The sequence below is a fragment of the Motacilla alba genome, chromosome 7 (genome assembly GCF_015832195.1).
Source record: "Motacilla alba alba isolate MOTALB_02 chromosome 7, Motacilla_alba_V1.0_pri, whole genome shotgun sequence".
Lineage (NCBI taxonomy): Eukaryota > Metazoa > Chordata > Aves > Passeriformes > Motacillidae > Motacilla > Motacilla alba.
This window is the reverse complement of record NC_052022.1, coordinates 19,428,410-19,448,832: the sequence shown is the minus strand read 5'-3', so window position 1 is coordinate 19,448,832 and position 20,423 is coordinate 19,428,410. Positions and strand designations below refer to the sequence as shown.

The window sequence follows — 20,423 nt, the reverse complement described above, 5'->3', positions numbered from 1 at the left end:
GGGATCATGGTGATTCTTGCTAAGAGAAGCCTTTGCTGAACTTTTTTGAAATTATTTTTTTATGAAGCGAGTTCATTTTAGAACAGTTTAGAACAGTTTCTGAGATCTGGAACAATGTACAGCTTTGGGAGAATATTTTACACATATAACCTAGAAATAAACTCACTTTAGCTCCAACAGGTCCAGGCATTCCTGTTGGTCCTGTTAATCCACGTATTCCTCTCTGTCCTTGATCTCCCTACAAAAATGGAAAAGACATGTCACACATGTCAAATAATTTAAGAATGAGTTAACTGAAATCAATTGTAAATGTCAGTGAAAGATAGCAAACTTCTATTTGTAGGTGGTGCACATGAGCTGTTCCTATTGCCTTCACTGGCAAGTCAGTTAATTCTGCTCAGGAATAGTCCAGTGTTGGAGCTGCACAATTAAAATGACATAGATTTCATCCAAAATTAAATAAATCAGTTTACCACAGAATACTGTGAGAAAAAGAAAAGCCAAAAGGAATCTTAAAGATTGAATAATTGCAGCTGAAAAGCAAGTTAAGTAATTACATTAAAAAGATACTTAAGAAAAATAATCAAATCAGGAAAATATAATCCAGTTGCTAGTACTTGTTTGGGTTTATTTTTAATTTGAAGGCAAATAGGGCAAATCAATTGATCACCAAGAAAAGCTAAGACTATTGTAAAATTCTAAAGGGAAAACTGCTGTTCAAGCAGATTACTGGGCTGTAATAATTACAACAAAAATGAAGCAACTATGAGTCCTGAATAATAGTTTTTTGTTACTTAAATTGGACAATAAAAAGAGAAGTCTTTGACAAACCTATTCCTGGAACGTTCCAATTTTGAGTGACACCTTTAGTAAGAAATCCTCACCTTTTCCCCCTGTATTCCAATCCCTGGAGCACCTTCAGGACCTCGAAGACCAGGCAACCCTGGTTCACCCTTGAATAGAAAAATCAAAGGGGTGTTTCAGAGCACTGCATGGACATGGTGCAAGACAAACTTGGTATTCCCTTGAATAAGTTCATGAAAACCATAGACCTTTCAGAGTCAATGGCAAAACTCCCACTGATGTCAGATGTGTCCAGGGGCTTTTTCCCATATTCAGAAGCAAGCACCGTACAACTCCATGTGGAATGTGAGAAGCAGCACATTTCCTTAGTGACAGCTGAACACTGAGTATATAACTTTAAATAATGGAGTTTCTGAATCTAGGAAAAAACATGGTCAGAAGGCCATGAAAGCTTGCCCATAGCCATTTTAGTGGTTTCCCCCCTGAGTTGCAAGGCATTTAATGAATTACACAAAGAGAAAACAAGATAAGGCAATGCCCCACCCCAAAAAATTAGAAAAAGTGAAGTTTTTCCTAAAAAAGTATATTCAAAAGAGATTTTTTTTTTGGCTGAAAAATATGTAGTAAAAAATGGGTTCATTTTCCCCTTGTCCATGAACACTCTCTCTTCTAGGTTTGGGTGTCAGCACAGGGAGAAGAGTAGCAATGTTTGGGGTGAAGCAGATAGACTGCAGAGAGAGATGAACCAACCTTTTGTCCAGGGGCTCCATCTTCTCCTGGAAGACCAGGCAGACCTGCCAGTCCTGAAGGCCCTGGATCACCCTGACATCAGTAAAAAGTAAGTTCTTCTTTTAAATGCAGACTTAGTACTATTCCTTCTCTGAATTAAGGAAATCTATTTATTTTTTTAACTTTAAATATATTTGCAGAAGACATTTATGCATATGAAGTCTTGTCTTTTTTTATAAAGACAGTTATCGTTACTTGGTACTATCCTATGTGATTGTTTTGAAGTGTGCATTTTATCTATACAATTAAAATGATTAGCTGTTAATGATTCAGTTTATTCTTAAAAAATAATGCCATCATTTCAATAAGGGGCAGCATTTGAAGGAAATATCATATAACTGACTGTGACACAATGACTGACATCTTGCTGATGAATATCAATGCAAATCAATTAATGTCAGTGGAATTATCATGGCCCTATTGTATAAGATTCAGGAGCCTGACCTGGTTTTAGATGAATTTGGGGTCAAATGGGTTCAATCAGCATCACTGTATTTTGTGAAATTAAAGAGAGAAATTGAATAATTTATTTTCTTTTCCAGCCCTTGCCACAAATCCCTAACAAACAAGAGCAAAACCAGGACAGCCTTGTCCCTTTCCACTGTCACAAAAGTACTTTTTCATCAATTCCCCTATTCTATGTTAATCTAGCTGTTAATGGCATAGGGACTGGTTACCATCTTGGGCACTTCAGCACTAAGATAATCTGGTTACAGCTTGCTCTCCTCTTAGCAACTCAGCTGTTCTTTCTGTCCCCCAGCACATCTTGTTTCTCTGTTTATGAAGGTGTGAGGATGTAGCTGCTCTGTTTCCACCGGATTCTGTGTGGAAAGGGAAGGAGCAGCACAATAACCACTGCTCAGGGCTTTTTTTCACCTCTCTGGCTACAGTGTAGCTTACACTTGGGGCTGGCTGCAAGTTCTGGCAGTTGTTTAATATTCTGGATGGTTTTCTGCACAGAGTTGCAAGTGAGATGTGTGTAATCATGACTTGAACGTGAGCCAGGCAGGTGGAAATTTCCAGTCACCATAAATGTTAATATTTTTTACAGAACAGGGGTATTTAAAATGCTGCCATATCTGGAGCTTATTGAAAGTCTGTGTTAAAAATTCAAAATACTAAGAACCTAAAATTTATTTCTACAGCTATTTTTATGTGGCTTCAGAAAGCATACTCAGGAAATACAAATTTATAACCAAATGAATAAATAGATTAAATAATTCCTCTATTAACAATGTACCTTAGAACCAGGTTCTCCAATACCTCTTTCTCCTGGCACTCCAGTCTCTCCTGGCAAGCCTTGTTCACCCTTAAGTAGATATTAGTTTTTAAAAGCATTATTATGAAAAATATAAAAGCATATGTTTCATTGCTTAAATTTTAAGAAATGTTATTGTAATATCGTCAGTAGTAAGGAGTGTTAAACCCTTGGTCACAAAGATTGGCAATTTGCCACATGTTTTGAGCTGTCACCAAAGAGCTGTTAGTGGAAATTATTAATGCTGTAAATCTACACTTGTATGTCCCCGGGAATCTTTCCTGCCAAAGAGCTGATATTTCAGGAGCATATATGACATCCAAAGACAATTCTATTTTTTACTTTTTAGCAATGGTAATCATATCCCTGCACAGTCATTTAAAGTGGAAGAGGTGATACTTGATTCTGAAAAGTTCTTTACTTGTCATGGACACTTGACCCACTTACACCTCTAGTTCCTTTATACCATGCTTTAATAGCCTTCAGTCTTTCAGAACTTTTGTCTCATCTTTCAGGAAATTACTTTAAATCTCCATTCCAAACACCTCTAGGGTGATGTCTTTCATTAACAGTTCTGTATTTTGTGAATCAGTTAAAGCTAAATTATTCTGAGAGATTTTCTTCTGAAAAAGTAGTCTTCCTTGCACCGTGGACCATTTTTAATGTCTAGATGCAGTAGATACACAAATTCAGGGGAGACAATAGGTAGCAGAAGTTGCAAGGAAGGCAGTCAGTCTCTAATGTATCTGTGTATGTATTTTTCTGGAATGGAAACAGCACAGTGAGAACAAAAGATGATATGGAAATTGGGATGGTCCTCTCTTTTAAGAGCAACTAGTTTTTGTAACAGGTTTACTGCACCTCCATGTGCCATGGAGAAACCACAAGTTCAAGGCAGACAGCCCTTGCAATGGAAGTGTATCAGGCAAAGTGCAGCTCGCTGTCTGCTATGTGGTATCTGAAAGCTTCTGTGTGAGTCAAGCAAAAACCTAAATAAGTAGCCATGGCATTAGTTTTCCAAGGCTTTTCAGTGGAGTAGGATCTGCTGTATGGTTTATAATATCAATAAAGAAAATATTTTCCTGCATCTGTGTCAATACTTAGAGTGGTGTTCAGCAATCCAGTTTGATGTAAATAATTATAGAGACAGACCATTTCTTGATCATGAAACATAATGATAAAAACAGCACATTAGCTTTTACTTCAGAAAATTCCCTAACCTTTGGTCCAGGTATCCCCTGTCCTGGTGGCCCTCTAGAGCCAGGTGGTCCTTTTGGGCCCTCCACTCCCTGAGAAGAGTAGTTAAGTAATTATTAAAAAATAAAATAGTCTCTGTTACTATACAAGTGTGGGGTGAGGGGAAAATTGTACCTTTTCTCCCTGAATTCCAATTCCAGGTAATCCAACTAATCCCGGTAAACCAGGGGGACCACACTCACCCTGGCAAACAAAGTACAGTTGCTTAGTTGTGCAAAGATACAGAAACAATCTGGGACAACTCCCATGGTAGTCAGTACTTGTTGACTTCTTTTGAAGTCAGTAAAGCTGGGGATCTGACCTTTTATCTTTCACACATGCATTTATTCCCCACTGGTTCAGTTGCAAACAACCTCTAGTCTCTTTTTCCCTTTTTAAACCTTAACTTTCGCACAGAATCAGATGCTTTTTCTAACATCCTCTATTTTAATACGAGGAGATGTTAAAATGGGTTGGGAGAATTTATTGGGCATAAATCTCAACTGAATACCACATTATCCAGTGTCTTTTGTGGGTTCTTTGCCTCATTGTACCTTCCGTAGTGAGTATCAACCCAGTATTGCCTGTATTATACTTATTTGCACTCCATTAATCCCTTGGTGTATTTATTGCTCACCTTTTCACCTTTTATGCTGATGCCTGGAAGTCCACGAGGGCCTTTTGGTCCATCAAAGCCACGATCTCCCTACATGAAAAAATAATCAGTTCTTAACTGTGGAGACACACAGCTGTTCTCTCTGAAGTAACTAGAGACAGTGTTTTCTCTGTCGTAATGAAAACCAAAATGAAAAGAACCAGAAAACTGCTCCTGGATCTGTGTTCCAGGATACCAAAGAGATTATCTTTTCAAAAGAGTTTGCCCTGCAATTTGAAATTGCTGATGAAAGAGCTGAACAAGCTTCTTTTTTATCTTTCTGCTCACCTCAATTACTTAAGGTCCTGTTCTGCTTCCTCTCAAATCAATGGCCAAACCACAACTGATTTAAATGCCTGCAGGGCTGAGTATTGAGACTAACTGAAAACTGAATTCTGCTTATTTTTTTTCATGGGTTTATCTCATTAATGTGTGGGTTAATCTCATTGAAGTGGGGTAATGAGGATCTGGCTCCCACTAAGCATTTGCCAGAATGATGACCAGGTTGACTGTATTGTTATAGAAGTCTATTTGTAAATGTCATTGTCTTTCTAAATGTTCATTTACAAAACAGTGGTCTTGGGGAAAGTGCCAGTTACTAAAAAAGGTACAAATATTGTGCTTTCCTATACTTCTCTTAAAAAAACATGTAGAGGCAGATGCTAGCTTGAATAAATTGTAAAAAAATCACCCAAGACAACAAAATTATGCCCCAGACAGATGTTTGCTATCCTTAGTAACCAATTCCATAATTTTAACTATGACAGAAATTTCTTATGAGAATTTGTGTTTAAAATAACATTCTTTACTCTTGATGATTTAGAACATCTGCCTTCATTATCCTTTTTACTAAACTATGAGCTTGTAGTAAAAAGTCATGAAGAAAACAACTGTAAAATTTGCTTAGATTAACAAATCACCTGTTTAAAATGTGTTTAAAACCAAAGAACTGACATGCTTGGCAGCCATAGATTGGATTAGAGATACATATGGACTATGTTGATACATGCTTGGCTCCAGGTCAGACTTGGCAATAAAAAGTAGTGCATTTTTTTATAGAATGAAGAGTTCCAATAATGCTGACAGAATTTCACTTTGATTATTTTATTCTGCCTATCCATCTCAACTGCTTAATAGCTTTGGTTGGATTATGTGTTCATCTCTACTTGTTCCCACAGTGCCCTGTTGCTGTGTTTTAATTATTGTAGTGTTTCTTCCCACATGAATTGGTATTTCAGTGGCAATTGAGTGATTTTGAAATGCATTTTCCTCAAGTTGTATTTTTGTTAGTTTTCTTTCATGAGATCTGCTAAGCAGATACAGGCCATCAACAATGATGTTAAATAATTTTTATAATTCATCATCATAAAATACACTGGATGTTTGAAGATATTATGTTACTAGCAGCAGTTAAATTTCAACCTGGCTGACAACAGTATTGTGCTAAGCAGAAATCCTAAGATTTTTCGTAAAGGGCTACTCTCAGAGAAAATCTGATTTTCAGTTGGGCTCTGCATCTGTGAAACCATTTTTTAAAAATTGTTTCTCAAGCAGAATTGATGCTTGCATAAAAATGGGAAAACTGTTTAGTTGCTCATTTAGTTCATGTACAATCTGTGTCACTTTGTTATTGTAACCAAAGGCCAAAGCAACAACTCAGCCTAGGAACTGGTTCTCAGTGGGCAGCAAAAGAATCTTCTAGAAAGTCCATCTATGTAGGTACAACTACAACTCTCATTACTGCCACTGGCTCTGTAAATTACTAACAGCACCTTTCTTTTCCAACAAACTGAATTCAGTCTTCTGCTAAAATGCATAAGCCAATGGCTGAGGTATGTAAGAAGCTTAGAAGCCTGTCTTTATAGTGACAGCAAAGATCTCTATATAAGGATTAAGAAAAAAACCCCAACAACAAAATGCTAAATTTTTCATCTAGGAACCTTTTAATGGTATTTTATTTAAAGTCAAATGCTTGAGGCTGTTTTAAAATTATGGAATTCATTCCAGGCTTAGATCCCACAAATCAAGCATCAGGTAAATTAAATATTGGCTTTACAGGCCCCAAAGGTTAGCTATGCCTACAAGTCATGTTTGCACCAAGTGAATTCCATCAAAATTCATTGGATTGTTTGATTGAAAATGTTAATATTAATTTACAAGGTACTTTCTCAGATTTCTGTCCCTTCTATGGACTTGTTTTGGCATGCACTCATTTAATGGTGCTGCTCCGGTCTTAGAAGCCTTTGGCTGTTGTACCTTTGCTCCTGGAAGCCCTTCTCCTGGTGAACCTCTTTCTCCTTGAGCACCTTGTGGTCCTTGAGGCCCCTGTTAACATAAGTTTAAAATGACCTAGAATATGTATTAATCACTCAGATGAACAGCAGTGCATTCTATGTCATTGTGTGTTATAAGCATGCCTTCAGATGTTGGTGTAGTTATAACGTGTTACAAATAATACAGTAACACAGCATTCTCAGTGAATAAGTGATGAGCATTCTGGCCTGTAGCAGTAAAAATACCCTTCAGGTTACTAAGGAATCACAGATTATATAGACGAAATTTCTATTCCTTACATTTTGGAAATCTTCACTCCCTGAATTTCCATGTTACAAATTCTTGCTAATCCATATTAATGTATCCGTATAATCATAAGAGACAGAACCAGATTAAAGCCCACACGGAGTAATGCTGAAAGAGACATAGCTGTAGAAAGATTTGGCAAAGAGAGAAATAACATGCCCTTCCCTGTTTTCAAAAAGGTCTGATAGAAGCACAAGGGGCAAATAACAAAAAAAAACCCAAAACCAAATGTCCAACACCTGTGCATATTGAGTCTGCTACACAGTGTTTTCGTGCATCTGTTTTTTGAGTTTTTTTCCTCAGATTTATTGCTTGGGGTTATACATGCATCACAGAATGCTGGTAGATTTGTCTCTGCATAGCCTAAATATGCTTCTCCTTCTGCACAGAGCTTTAGAATCATTACTGAGGTATAGATATTTGGACTCAAGCCATTAAAAGGAACTTCTTTTGAAGCAAATAAACTTTAAAATAAATAAAAGAAGCATATTTAGAATATTTTTTAAAAATCAAAATCTCTTTTTATAGCAATATTTTTTTGGCCAGGAAATACTGACATCATAGGCACCTCTTCCCCCACAGAGTGGGTCTTTGCTCTGTGGTGTTAGTGAAGAGACTCTGGAAGTGTTACTGCACTGCCCTGCTTGGACTGACTGCCACCACCAGCCTTATTTGTAATGCTCATCTCCTTGGGCACTTCACCTTGGGCTCTTCAGCAGGAAATCACTGCTCTTTAGTAGTGTATTTTCAAGCAGGTTTGAAATCAGTCAGTTCACCTACCAAACGATGATTCTCTTTTTCATGGGAGCACTTCTTTTGAAATATTTACTCCAAATTTTGCCTTGACAATGGAGAAAAGGTACTTGTGAAAAAAACTGAACAAAATGTCCCTTCTGGTTGCACTAGGAATCTTTTATCCAGGTGAAGAGAAATTAATTTAAGTCTGCTGTCTTGTAAATAGCTCAGCAAAAGGTGCTGCCTGATATTTAGAAAAAAAGGACCATAAAATTGACATGCTGGTTTTCTGAATTACCACAGAGAGATGGAATTTACAACTGCCAGGAAAAGGAAGGGAAGGAAAAGCAGAGAGAGACTTCAGAGCTAAACCTGCTATAAATTCTGAAAGTCTCCTCCTCAAAGCCATGCTGATGTTAATGTTCTAGTGATACAGAAAAGCAGTCAACTTCAAAGTACTTACATAGGGATTTGATGCTATTAAATCTATCAGGTGACAGATTTGTTTATATATTTGTGTGGTTTTGCATCAGATGTTTTATTTTCGTACCCATTTTGGAGATATGATAATTAGAAAAGTTAAAAAATTGGAAATATTTCCAGTTTATTGAGGGAAGAGAGAGTCAGACAACGTAATATGTATAAGACTGAGAAATGGTAGAAGAAAGAAAAAAGATGGCATAATTTAGCACACATTTTTATATGTGCTAAATCTTCCCCATTTTTATGGGGAAGCATTGAGAATTTTTGCTTTCCTCTCACCAAATGAAAAACCAGACATACCATGAATCCTGGCTCACCAACTCCAGGTGGGCCAGCAGGGCCCGGTCTTCCTGTCAAACCAGTGTCACCCTTCAAAGAAAGATGTACTTTGAATACGCCTTTTTTACGTGTGCAGCATATAACAACTCATCAGGCATTCTGTGCTTAAAATATTAGATGTAGGAGAATACAGGAACAGCAGAGAAAATCTGAGTGTCCTCAGAGTCATACACCACACAAGGCCCAGCAGGCATTGAACTGGGGCAGTTTCACAGCTTAGGGGAGAGGTCAGTTCTGCATTTGAGAGAAGACAATGTTGAGTCTAAAAGATTATTTACTCCCTTCATACTCCCAGTATCACTTACTGTCCTTTCCCAAGAAGTCAGTATTTCTATCATGGAGTTTCTGTTCTTTTAATGCCAGTCATCTAAACAAACAAGCCTGATTTGCACAGATTAATTTCTGTTTAAGACTATGAATTTGTTTTTACCTAACCATACTCTTCTTGGATTGAGTTTATTTCAGGCATAACAACTACTGTAAAAAAAAGTCTTTAAAGTATATACTTAAAATGGACTTTTGGTTTGCAACTGTTTGTAAACAGTTTTGATAACATATAAAACACCTTTCCAGTACCACAAAACGAGCATTTATGGTCTTGAATTTTCTTGTGAATCAGCAAGTCTATTAGCTCAGCTGTCTTGATACTTACCCTACAACACATGAAATACAGAAGATGAGATTTTTGTACCTTTGGGCCTGGCAGTCCTATTCCAGTCTCTCCAGGCAAGCCAGGTGGCCCAGGGAGACCTCTTTCACCCTTTCAAAGAATGAAAAGAAAACAACTTTGCTTATAAATTGCTGTCTAGAAAAATCAGTTTAACTCACATTGTCGATTAATTTTTAGTGCATCCTGAATTTCAGCCCATTGGAGTTGTCTTATGCAGTACTTCATCTCGTCATCCTTTCAAAGCTTCAAAATTCCCTTGTAATAATTCATCTCGTACAAAGATACGAGTTTAAACAAAACAAAAAAATGTTTCATATCATGTAAGTTTTGACACTCAGCTGTTCCGTGTATCACTGTTGGCCAGTTGGTGCAAAGAAGATATCAAGAGAGATGACAAATAATATCCCTTATATGCTTATTTCCAAGTTTTTCTTCAGGACAATATTCCTTCTGAACTACAAAATTCTTCCTGGGAAAGTTCAGTTTCAAGAAAAGGCTTGATTTGAGACGCCAAACAGAATTCCTATTTGGCACTAAGGGAAAAAAGTTTAATTGAAAACTGAAGAAGTGCAATGCTAAGTAGTATTCTGTGACTCCACCATATTTTAACTGTTGATTAATAAAGATGGGAGTTTGATTTGGACCTGAATTCAATACAAAGAGCAAAGTATTAAATACCTTTCTTAAGAACCTTGTAGAATACAAAAGTACACGATTTACTATCAGTGACAAGTTAAACTGCATCCACTACAAGAAGGGTATAGAATATAAGGATAAAATCATAATTGTTGTAAGGCTATAGTAATACCTTTTAACATTAGTTAAGAGAAGAAATAGAGCAGTTCTTGCCTTTGATCCTTGCAGGCCTTCAGGCCCTTGATCTCCAGATTGTCCTTGCAGACCCTGTTAAAGCAGGAGTGGTTTCAATCAGATTTTTCAAGCTTTCCTGAAAAACAATCTTGCTGAAGTCTGCATAAAAATAAGAGTTTTAAACACAGCAGAACTGAAGCTTTGCTTTCTGATGCGTGTGTATTTTTAGTTACTCAACCAGTTGGAGCTGGTTCTGGTATTTGGGGAGAAAAATTTCCTCTCCATTTTTCTGAATACAATTAAAGGTAATCTACAGTCCAGATCTACTTAGACATCTATGATGGGCTAAGCTTCTTGGCCATTAGTCTGAGAGTATTGGGATGACAAGAGACTAAAGATTTTCCATGTACTTGAGGAAATGAAATAGTTAAGATACTAAAAGAGAAATGAGTGATTTTGGTTTTTATGGAAATGCATTTGCTGTGGTCTTTGAGACTGAATGAATTATAAGAATGGTTTATTTGTCTAGATTGCTTATCCAAATTCTTACTAATTTTGCTATTTAAGAAGATAGATTTTGGGTGCCTTGAACACAGCAACTCAAAGATTCCATGTCAGTAGGGGTATGGTATTATTTCTGATCTTTAAATCCCAGGTGACCAGGTATTGTTGCTTTCACAGCTTGTTTTTCTTTTTTTTCCTTTTACCTGTATTCCTCTTAGTCCTCTGGGGCCTGCTGGACCTTCAGGGCCCTGCAAGATAAATGAAAAAAATTATATATTCCTGTATATTTAGATTTTGTCAAAACTTTTCGGTAACTTTTTACTAAGGTGTCTTATTTAGATATCTTTACATTAAAATCAAAACTAAGTTTAAGAGAAGCTCAGCAGCCACAAAGTATTAAATAAATATTTTTAATTGACTGATAATCAAAATGCAGCATAATGATGAACATTATCAAGGATCAGTAATCCAGGATTTAACTCTATTTGAAATATTTAAAGCAATTATGCACTAAATCATCGAGATTGGAGTTAGAAACCTTGTTTTCATTTTTATGTCTCATTCCCTTTAAGCCTTCTGCCTCTGTTAAAGTAGAGTTTTACCATTGTTTTAAACAGGCTCAGCCTTGGGCCATAAGAGGAATCATACAACAATACAGAAAGAGCTTAGAAAGTTTGTAAAAATGGTGAAATGGTGTCCTTGCCCACTACATATTTCAAAACTGTCAGATGTCAATTTACCTCAGCCTTAGAACTAATACATGCCTTAAATCTATCATCATGGTTGTTATTCAGAGAATTGTAATTTTTTTTTTTTGTAGTTTAACTGTGTTTCTTGGAAATATAAGTTTGTGGCTACTTACTCTGTCTCCTTTTATTCCTGGGATTCCACATTCACCTCTTTCACCCTGGAAAGGAATAGGAATAAATACTTATGAGTTACACTGGTATATCATCCTTATTCTTTAGGTGCTTTAGTTGAAAACCTAAATGTTATTCTAGTCAGGACATATTATAGCAATTGTGCTGCAAGTTCATTGTGGAACAGTTACATCTTCTATTGCAGCTTGTGGAGCAGCTGCTAAGATGATGTTCTTGTTCCTTACCAGTATTTAAAAGAAATACGGCACTATATATAATAAATAAGCACAAAGATGCAGGCATCAATTCTGACTAAAAGACATACCTTCTCTCCTTTATATCCAGATTTCCCCTGGGAAAACAAAAAAGCAAAGCAGGTTGTGACGATACATAACCCAAAAGTAGAAACATGAGTATTGGCTTCCTTAGTATTCTACTCTCTCCAGAAAAATAGCATTTCAAATAGAAAAGATGACTCTGATAAATATGGCAATATGATTCGAAGTACTGTGCCTTTTAGTCATGGCAGATGCTGTTGTATGGGTAAATAAATTGTATGAATGGATCACTTTAGGCTGGGATTCTGGTGTTGTAAAAACAGATCAAGTAGAGTTAATATTTCCATTTTAGTGAAAAACATGCTAAAATAAGAAATGAGGAAAAAGATACTAATTAAAGAGGATGTACTGAATAAATAAGAAAGCATAAAGTAGAGGGATTCATATGTGAAGGAATTCAGAATTACGCACTAAGAGACTGGTCCTGCACTTACTTCCTATATGTATTTCATTCAGATTTTTCACTGCTATTAAACACAGGGTCCTTTATTTGTCAAATTTAAATAAGCCCAGAATGATGCAGGCAGCATGTCAATTTCTGTAATGTTCTTAGATTATCATATCAGAGCATTTCAATGTTTTGGAGGCACTATGTATTATTGGAGAGCATTTTCTAGATCACACATATAAGAAGGAATTATTCCTTTTCATTAAGCAATGAGAATGTTTTCAGTTCTTCTAATGTTAATGAATCATTAGATGGTAAACCAGAACTGAAATTTGCTCTGATAACAATTTAAAAAAAAGTGGTATTTTGCCTTAAAGGAACACTGCTCACTGGAGAAGAAGGGGAAAAAAAGGTATTTTTTACCTCTATTCCATCTCGTCCTGGGATTCCATTAAGACCTGGGTCCCCCTATGAATAATTCAACATTAAGATCAGTGAAATAGAGACAAGACAGATCTTTCTCCTAAATCTGAAAAACCAATCACCTTTGCTCCTTTCAGGCCTGGAGCTCCATCGTCCCCAGTGCGACCCCTTTTACCCTGGAAAAAACCAAAATACAATTCTTATGATATATGTTAGTAAACATAATTTTGTTTAATAATATAGATGATGTTTTCCTCACACTTAAGATATTTGCTTCTATAGATTTATTTCTCAAAATCTCTGCATTTACCATAACATTGAAATTGAATATCTAGGAACAGCAGGACCAACTCAATAGACAGTCATTTTTCTCTTTTGTCTTTGTTATAAACAAAACTTGTTTGTTGAGTTCTTCTCTGAAGAAAAGAGGTGATCAGCTGTTTTTGTAACTACCCAGCTTGCTAAGTGGATGTTATTGTTTTCTTCTCAACTCTTTGGGGTATATGCTTCTGTGTAAGCAATACCTGCACTTTCCAAGTAAATTCAGCAGATATTAACCCAAACAAAACTACTGTTTGCATACAGTAGAGGGTACATTTTCAATTAAAGTGCATTGTACTGTGCTGCATAAACCCAGGGTGTCTTTCCGTTTTTTATGTATAGGATATTCAGGTCAAAAGGATGAGGATGGGCAAATCTAGGGTTCTGTTTCAAGCTCTGACACCTTCCCATCACCTTGAGCAAGGGCTGTAAGGTACTACAGTGCTTTTAGTTCAATGTCAGGGATATAATATCAGATCATTCAGTTCTTTTTCAAATGTAAGCCCTGCAGTTTAGATCACCAAGCCCTGTATGAAGCAACCCCCTAGATTTGCTAATGGGTTCTATTTGAAAGACTGCTCTGAAAGAAGGCCAGTCCACTTTTTTCTTGTCTCAGTTGTTCCTAATGCTTCAGTATTTTTGTCTCTCTCTCTCACTTTCAAAGAGCTTTTTGGATATTAATGTTTGATTTGAGGCTAGTTAGATCCAGCTGGTTTTGTCTGGTTGCAACAGGAAAGGTGTTCCTTTCTGCCTTTCATACTGCTGTAGCTAAAAGGAGGGCCTCACCAGTCGTCACTGTTCCTCCTGTGTGTCCCCACACAGAGGGAGTGTCTCATGGCGTTCTCAGGTGTGTCTGTGCACTTCCTGCTGCTGTGGCATCTTCATGCAATGGAGCCATGGAGGAGCATGTATTGACCTTTGAACTTCTGTTGTCTCAGGATTTGGGTTCAAATAATTTCTTTTAAAATTTTTAACAATCAATTTCATTTAAAATTATACTGTATATCAGTTATTTGAGTGACAGCTACTTACAGCAGGACCAGGAAGGCCTTTTTCCCCCTTCTCACAGTTACATATGTCAACCTGGGGACACTTTGAATGAAAATAGTATAAATCAGCACATTTTAATGGAAGAGATAGAAAACACACAGACATTTCCTTTAAGTTATGGTATGTCTAGTTTAAATACACCTGTAATGACCAGAAATTATATTTACATGTTTTACAGAAATCTTTTAGCTATCAGTTTACCACTTATCCAGAATGTGACCTCCTACACTCCATCCAAAATTTTCTATTATTCCTACTCCTAAAATTTCAATCTTTTTGATAATGGCTTTACGTCCAAGCTCTTCACAAGGTCAGTTTATGGGTATGCTGAGTCTGTTTTGTTTTCATTACTATGCATGGTAGAGATGGCCAAGAAGATGAAGTAAAAAAGCATCTTACATCCCTTTACTTAATTCCATTGTATGCAGGATAGTTCATAGTTTAGCACTAGCTAGATCTATAAACAAAATATGCATGGATATATACTTTTAGCTAATGCAGCTCATTATAACACTTAATAATCTTTCTTTCTCTTTTGTTATTTCTACCATCAGGTGTCACAGTCACACCTCATTATGGTATGTATTTATGTGATTTTTAAGATCTTTTTGAATCTTTAAGATTATGACAGAGTTATCACAGATAGTGGAGTTATTTTTGAAGGAGGTATAAAGAATGTCATTTTAATTTTTGGTTTAGTTGTTTATTAAACCTCCGCTCATCTTGAAGATGTCTAGAAGTGAAGGGTTCAAATATCATTCTTATCTGAATATCCTAATTAGTCACAATATGTTTTCCAAGGCTAACATTGAATGTCTCACTACTTCTATATTGATGGAGAAAAATCAACATATCAGTGGAAGTGAGTAAAAAATGAAATGTTTCAAAGTTTTTTGAACACTCATACTATTTAGCAGTTTGCTTGTGCTGCTTGTGAGAACATTTTTTGTGTGAGATAACTGTGTCTTAAATAGCACTAACATCTTTAATAGGAAAACTAACTTTATTGGCCACAAAATGCCAGCCAGACCTATCAATCACCCTGCAGTCAGGGTGACACAGCATGGACAAACTGGAAAAATGCAGTGGTGGAGCTTTGAGATCTTACCCTTTTTAAACCCTCTAACATAGGAAGAGGATTGAGGGTTAGAACTGCCCTGTCTTCAGCTCTGCGTCATGTTTTCTTTTTCACTGAGTCTGTCAGAGGACAGGTCAAGATGTATCAGCAAATTCTTGCTAGCCTGAATACTCACACATTGTTTCGGTTTTTTTTGAAAATACTTTAGGTTAGCAAATTACATTAGTAGTTAGGAAGTTAATAAATTATTAATTACTAAATACATTCATAAATTACCTTAGGATAGCAAATTAAAGCTTTGTCCTGCGAATTCAAAAACATGTTTAAGACAATCCCATTAGACTCAGCATATAACCAGCTTCCTGAGCTATCAGTTTTCCTGAATTATGTTTCCATTTAATTTTAAATATCAATATTAAGCAGTAAGTCTACACAGGAAAAAAAAACCAACAAACCCTTAAAATATTTACCTCTTCCTCAGACAGGTCTTTCTGTAAGAGACAGATATTAAAAACAATATTAGAAACTTAAAGTCTTAATTCAACTCTACAGAAAAGACACTGCAAGATGTGACAATAAATAAATTCAGCAGCTAGCTAATTAAATGATACAATTAATATATTGACTAACATTAATTAAATTTTAATTTCTAAGAAACATTCTAGCAATCTCTCCATTCTAAAAAAATATTTGAATATTTTCAATTATTATTATAGATTGTTGACTGAAATCACTGACTCTCCATATCCAGCCATAATTTTCTAAAATTACCATAGTAAACAGGTTAGTTAGATATATGGGAACAATGCACCCACAAATTGCATTGTTTACAAACTGCTGAATAGCAGCAGCTCTTTAGTAGGAGAGAAGGATGAATGGTCTACTCTTGGAAAATCAGAAGCTCTTGTATTCATACTGTTAAGCACACACAAAATGAGAACAGGAAGACCATAGAAAAGATTTGACTTTGCCAATGATAACATAAAGTTATCATCATTGATTTAACTGTTATTTTTGAGAAGATCTGTAGAGCTGAGACACCCGCATACAATGCATTCCTCCCATTTTCCACAACTAATGCAGTCTCTTGAGAGGACATAAGGGTGTTGATGAGCAGCAGTGCAATACAGGTCTCTCGAATTCTCATGTATGCACGTATAGTTATGACAAAGCCATTACTTAAACCAAACAGCAGCCATGTTATTGAAAGAAGGCACCTAAGAATGACTGCCTGTTTAGAAGAGGTAAAATAAAGTGTGTTGTGTTACTTAAGAGGTGGTTACTGTGACACAAGAAAAAGGGATAGTGCCAGAGAAGACGGGAAGTGTGCTCTTCAGGGAACCAGTGCAAAGTAGCAGGCTGTCAAAGTGAAGGACAGGGAGACAGGAAAGCCAACACAGGTGCACTTTCAAGGCCTGTGTGAGATCACTTTGGTGTCTATTTCATTGCAGAAGTCTCCTCGTTGTTTTTCATAATTCTAGTTTATATCTCTGTGCATGCTCAGGTAAGGGCTCCATCCACAGCTTCTGTCACCAGGATTATAAGCTAGAATATGGCTCTATTCTCCATACTTGGCAGGGAATGTTTTTTATGTATTAAGTTTAAATGGAGAAGAAAGACATCCAAACAAAGCTTCAAGCTCAATTTACATGTCTCCTCTTAATTATGTGGAAGATTTTTCATGGAAATTTAAATATGTCTATCACCAAGTTCAAATTTTATCTAAATTGAGCTATCTCCATGGTCTGCAAACTTATTTTCACTTCTACAAGAGCTGCATCTTTGTCTGATACAAAAGGCAGCTTCACTTTCCTACTTGCTACAGAATGAAGCACTAGGATGTAAAAAAAAAAACCAAAAAGGTTTTTTTTTAAGACAAGAGATTTGAAATACCTTCTTAGGAGGAAAAACAAAGATAAAAATAATGTTTAAATCTAATTCAGTTTGCAGTGTCAAATATTTTGGATTACAAGATCTGAATGGTGTGAAGAGAAAAGAAACCTGTATTTTGGCACAGTGATCTCATTAATAATTGGGCTACTTTAACATGTAAAATGTACAAGTTTCTTCAATGGTATATTGAAGAAATGTATTTTCAAAATATTGGAAATAAGAAAAGATTTACATATGTTCCTAACACTATTTCAAATTCTTTCTCATACATACCATTTCTTTGAGAACCTTCTCCACAGTTCCTTTCTCCTGGAGGTTGAAAACGAACCTGGATGCTGGGACACTGGCCAGGAGCCGGAGCTTGGCAGCATTGCTAACCTCCTCAGCCACTCTGGTCATTCCCATTGTGAAAAATACAATTCCTTGGTGTTTAGCATCAGCTGCAGCTGCAAAAATATCTGGGTTTCTTGGATGATCCACTCCATCAGTGAAAAGCACGGCTACTTTTACGCTACCCAAAGTCCCTTCAGACATGTAGAGCTGGGTAAGATTAGTTATAGCATAAGTTGTGTAGGTGCCATGACCTATGTGGGTGATGGGAGCAATGTGGGATTTGAATGCTTCAGGACCTTTCCAGTCATGGAAAGTTTGCTCTATGAAAACAGTGCTGCTGTACTGAAGTAAGGCCATTCTCCAGCGCAGGGTACGTCCAGAACTAAGCTGCAGACTTTTCATTCTGTCTACTGTTTGCAGTACAAATCTTTTCTGTTGTTCATGATTATAGTCCTTAGCACTTTCGGAGCTGTCCAGTAAAAAAGCAATTTCCAGAATGCAATCTTCATCTAGAATAAACAGGTATGTAGGTGAGTGGAGCGACTTCATACTAAATCACATTCTACCTTACATGTATTTTAGGATTGAAGAGTGGGATATGAATTATGGAAACTTTTGATGACATCTGTGTTCACATGTGTGAGCCCTTTATGAAGATAGAGCTGATAGAGGCTGAGGGATTTGCTCCAGAACAGATGCCCCAAGGAATAAAAAACTGAAGGTGTGTTGATGTCTTGTAGTATGAAATGAGAAATGTTGCAGTGGTTTTTAAATTTCATTCTGTCATCTTGCCTGGTATTTCACTGTATACCCTACCAACATAGGTGGAAGTTATGTATAAGAAAATGAGGCTTACTGACCAAGACACTGGACTGTGATTTTACAAAGCTGGATTTTGAGTGAGTGAGTGTTAGTACTGTCCTTAGTACTAACTCTTGCTTCCAGTGACAAAAAATTTCCAAAAGCAGATTCTGTAGAGTATTAATTTTCTGAACTACTGATGACATTACTTCTATGAAAATAGAGTTATATGGGCAATTATTCTTATGACAGTAAGAGGCTCTCAGCCACATCATAACAAAATACAGATGTCTCCTTTTCTGAAATACACAAAAATGGAGGGAAAAGATGGGAGTAAAAAGATAAAAGTGCAAAAATTAGGCATGCAAATGTAGGATGAGGCAAACCTGACTGATTATAAGCATCTAGAAGGCAAGTTAACCATATAGTTCAGAATCCAAATAAATCAGGATGTTTAAAATCACACCTGTTTTAAAATTACAATATTCACCTTGATCACTTGAACTGGGATATTTTTCTACAATATTTGATAGAATGCGTTTAGGTTTTGATCTTCTCAATCCATATATCTTCTCTTCCCTGAGATTTTCTGCTAAAAACTCATGATGCTCAAGTATCCACAAAAGCCACCAGAATCTGAGGAACATCATTTGTTTCCTAAATAACACAAATACAGAAGCACAGCAGTACAAGGATGTTAAAACATGATTCAATTTTGCTTCAAGAGGTTGCTTAGCAGTCTTGTATTTTAAACTATCATCCCTTAAAACAAGCTGATTCTGCTTTCTTTGGGTAAAATCTTTTCAAAAACACACCATAAATAATAAATGGAGACATACTAGAATGATTTTCAAGCATAGTGCATATCTTTCTAGCACGTGACACACTGGAGACAGACTTTTACAAACACACTTCAGTTCTCTCTCATTGCCTGGTATTGTTTTTACAAGCCATGGCTGTACCTGTATGGATGCACTGTGAATCCTAAGTGTAATTCACAGAGGTGTTTTTTTCTAAACCTGCTTTTTCCATGGCTGACATGGGGAGAAGGAAGTACCGAGGCAAACGTCAGTTTTTCCCTGCTCTCTTTATTTAAGAGCTGCACATTTCTCCCTGCTATCCCAGTCCCCTGGCCTCAACAGTCCTATGGAGAACAGTCATGGCCTGAGGGTGCTGTCAAGGCATGAATGTACCTGCTGTGCAATTCTGGGGCCTCGAGTGCTGAGCCTAGGCTCAACAGCTACCTATTGACAGGACTATTTCCTTCAGAAGGGATTATAACTTTTTGTCCTGGCCTCACATGCACACCCAGAGTAGCTCACAGCCTGCTCAGGATCTGATAAATCATTCCTGCTGCACTTCAGTTTCATTGCCATCTCCCTGCAAACTCTCCCCAGGTAGCTACAGTGCATACCAAAAAGGCAGTTTGGTGGCAAGAATGAACCTCCCAGGACTGAGCATAAGTGACCTGACTCATGAAATTCCCTAACACAGCCTTGACTGTAGGGTCTCTTGGCTTCTGATAGTTTAGGGTGGGAATTCCTGTGCCCACAGACACAGGCAGAGAGGGCAGGGGGTCCTTACCTCAATGCTCCTACGCAAAAGGCTGTGCAGAGATGCAGGATGCTGCTCTGGGCTCGCTGGCAGCTGCGTTGCCCTCCCTGTGATGGGTGCTCTGTGAGGAAAGGAGGGAGAAGCCGGGTGGCTCGTGTGAGAATCGGTGTCGTATGTCAGGAGGGGCCAGCAGAAAGGAGAAAGGCAAAGAACAGCAATCCTGGCTCGCCTCCTCCGCACGCACCCGCTCCTCTCCTCCCCCCGAGGCTATGCATGTACATTCTAGGTTTAGCCCCCACAGCCGTTTACACACGAAAATGCTCATCCGTAACTGGGACATGAATGGAAGAGGGCTGTTCTTACCCCAACACACTTCCCTACACATCAGCCCAGTTCTGTTCACTCTCTTCTCCCATCACTACTATACACTCTTTACCCTCATACTTTTGCACATCTCTCATGCTTGACTGGGCAGCTTTTTGTAATGGGCATCATGTTGTCAACATCATCTTAGCAGTTGA

At 37.1% G+C, this 20,423-nt stretch overlaps 1 protein-coding gene across 1 annotated transcript in view; it reads right to left on the bottom strand.

Annotated features, from left to right (window-relative positions):
• LOC119703437 (collagen alpha-1(XXVIII) chain-like) overlaps nt 1–18,998 on the bottom strand; it is a 33,375-nt gene extending 14,377 nt beyond the window's left edge. The window contains exons 1-20 of the mRNA XM_038143356.1: nt 18,839–18,998; nt 17,488–18,056; nt 15,792–15,812; nt 14,226–14,285; nt 12,995–13,048; nt 12,873–12,917; nt 12,049–12,075; nt 11,726–11,770; nt 11,067–11,111; nt 10,399–10,452; nt 9,571–9,639; nt 8,841–8,909; nt 6,999–7,067; nt 4,725–4,793; nt 4,223–4,291; nt 4,072–4,140; nt 2,834–2,902; nt 1,555–1,626; nt 885–953; nt 167–238 (exon numbers count right to left, since the gene is read on the bottom strand). Of these exons, the coding sequence (XP_037999284.1) occupies nt 167–238; nt 885–953; nt 1,555–1,626; nt 2,834–2,902; nt 4,072–4,140; nt 4,223–4,291; nt 4,725–4,793; nt 6,999–7,067; nt 8,841–8,909; nt 9,571–9,639; nt 10,399–10,452; nt 11,067–11,111; nt 11,726–11,770; nt 12,049–12,075; nt 12,873–12,917; nt 12,995–13,048; nt 14,226–14,285; nt 15,792–15,812; nt 17,488–18,056; nt 18,839–18,998 (1,776 nt within the window). The remainder of the gene's footprint in view (nt 1–166; nt 239–884; nt 954–1,554; nt 1,627–2,833; nt 2,903–4,071; nt 4,141–4,222; nt 4,292–4,724; nt 4,794–6,998; nt 7,068–8,840; nt 8,910–9,570; nt 9,640–10,398; nt 10,453–11,066; nt 11,112–11,725; nt 11,771–12,048; nt 12,076–12,872; nt 12,918–12,994; nt 13,049–14,225; nt 14,286–15,791; nt 15,813–17,487; nt 18,057–18,838) is intronic.
• Nucleotides 18,999–20,423: the final 1,425 nt, after the last annotated feature.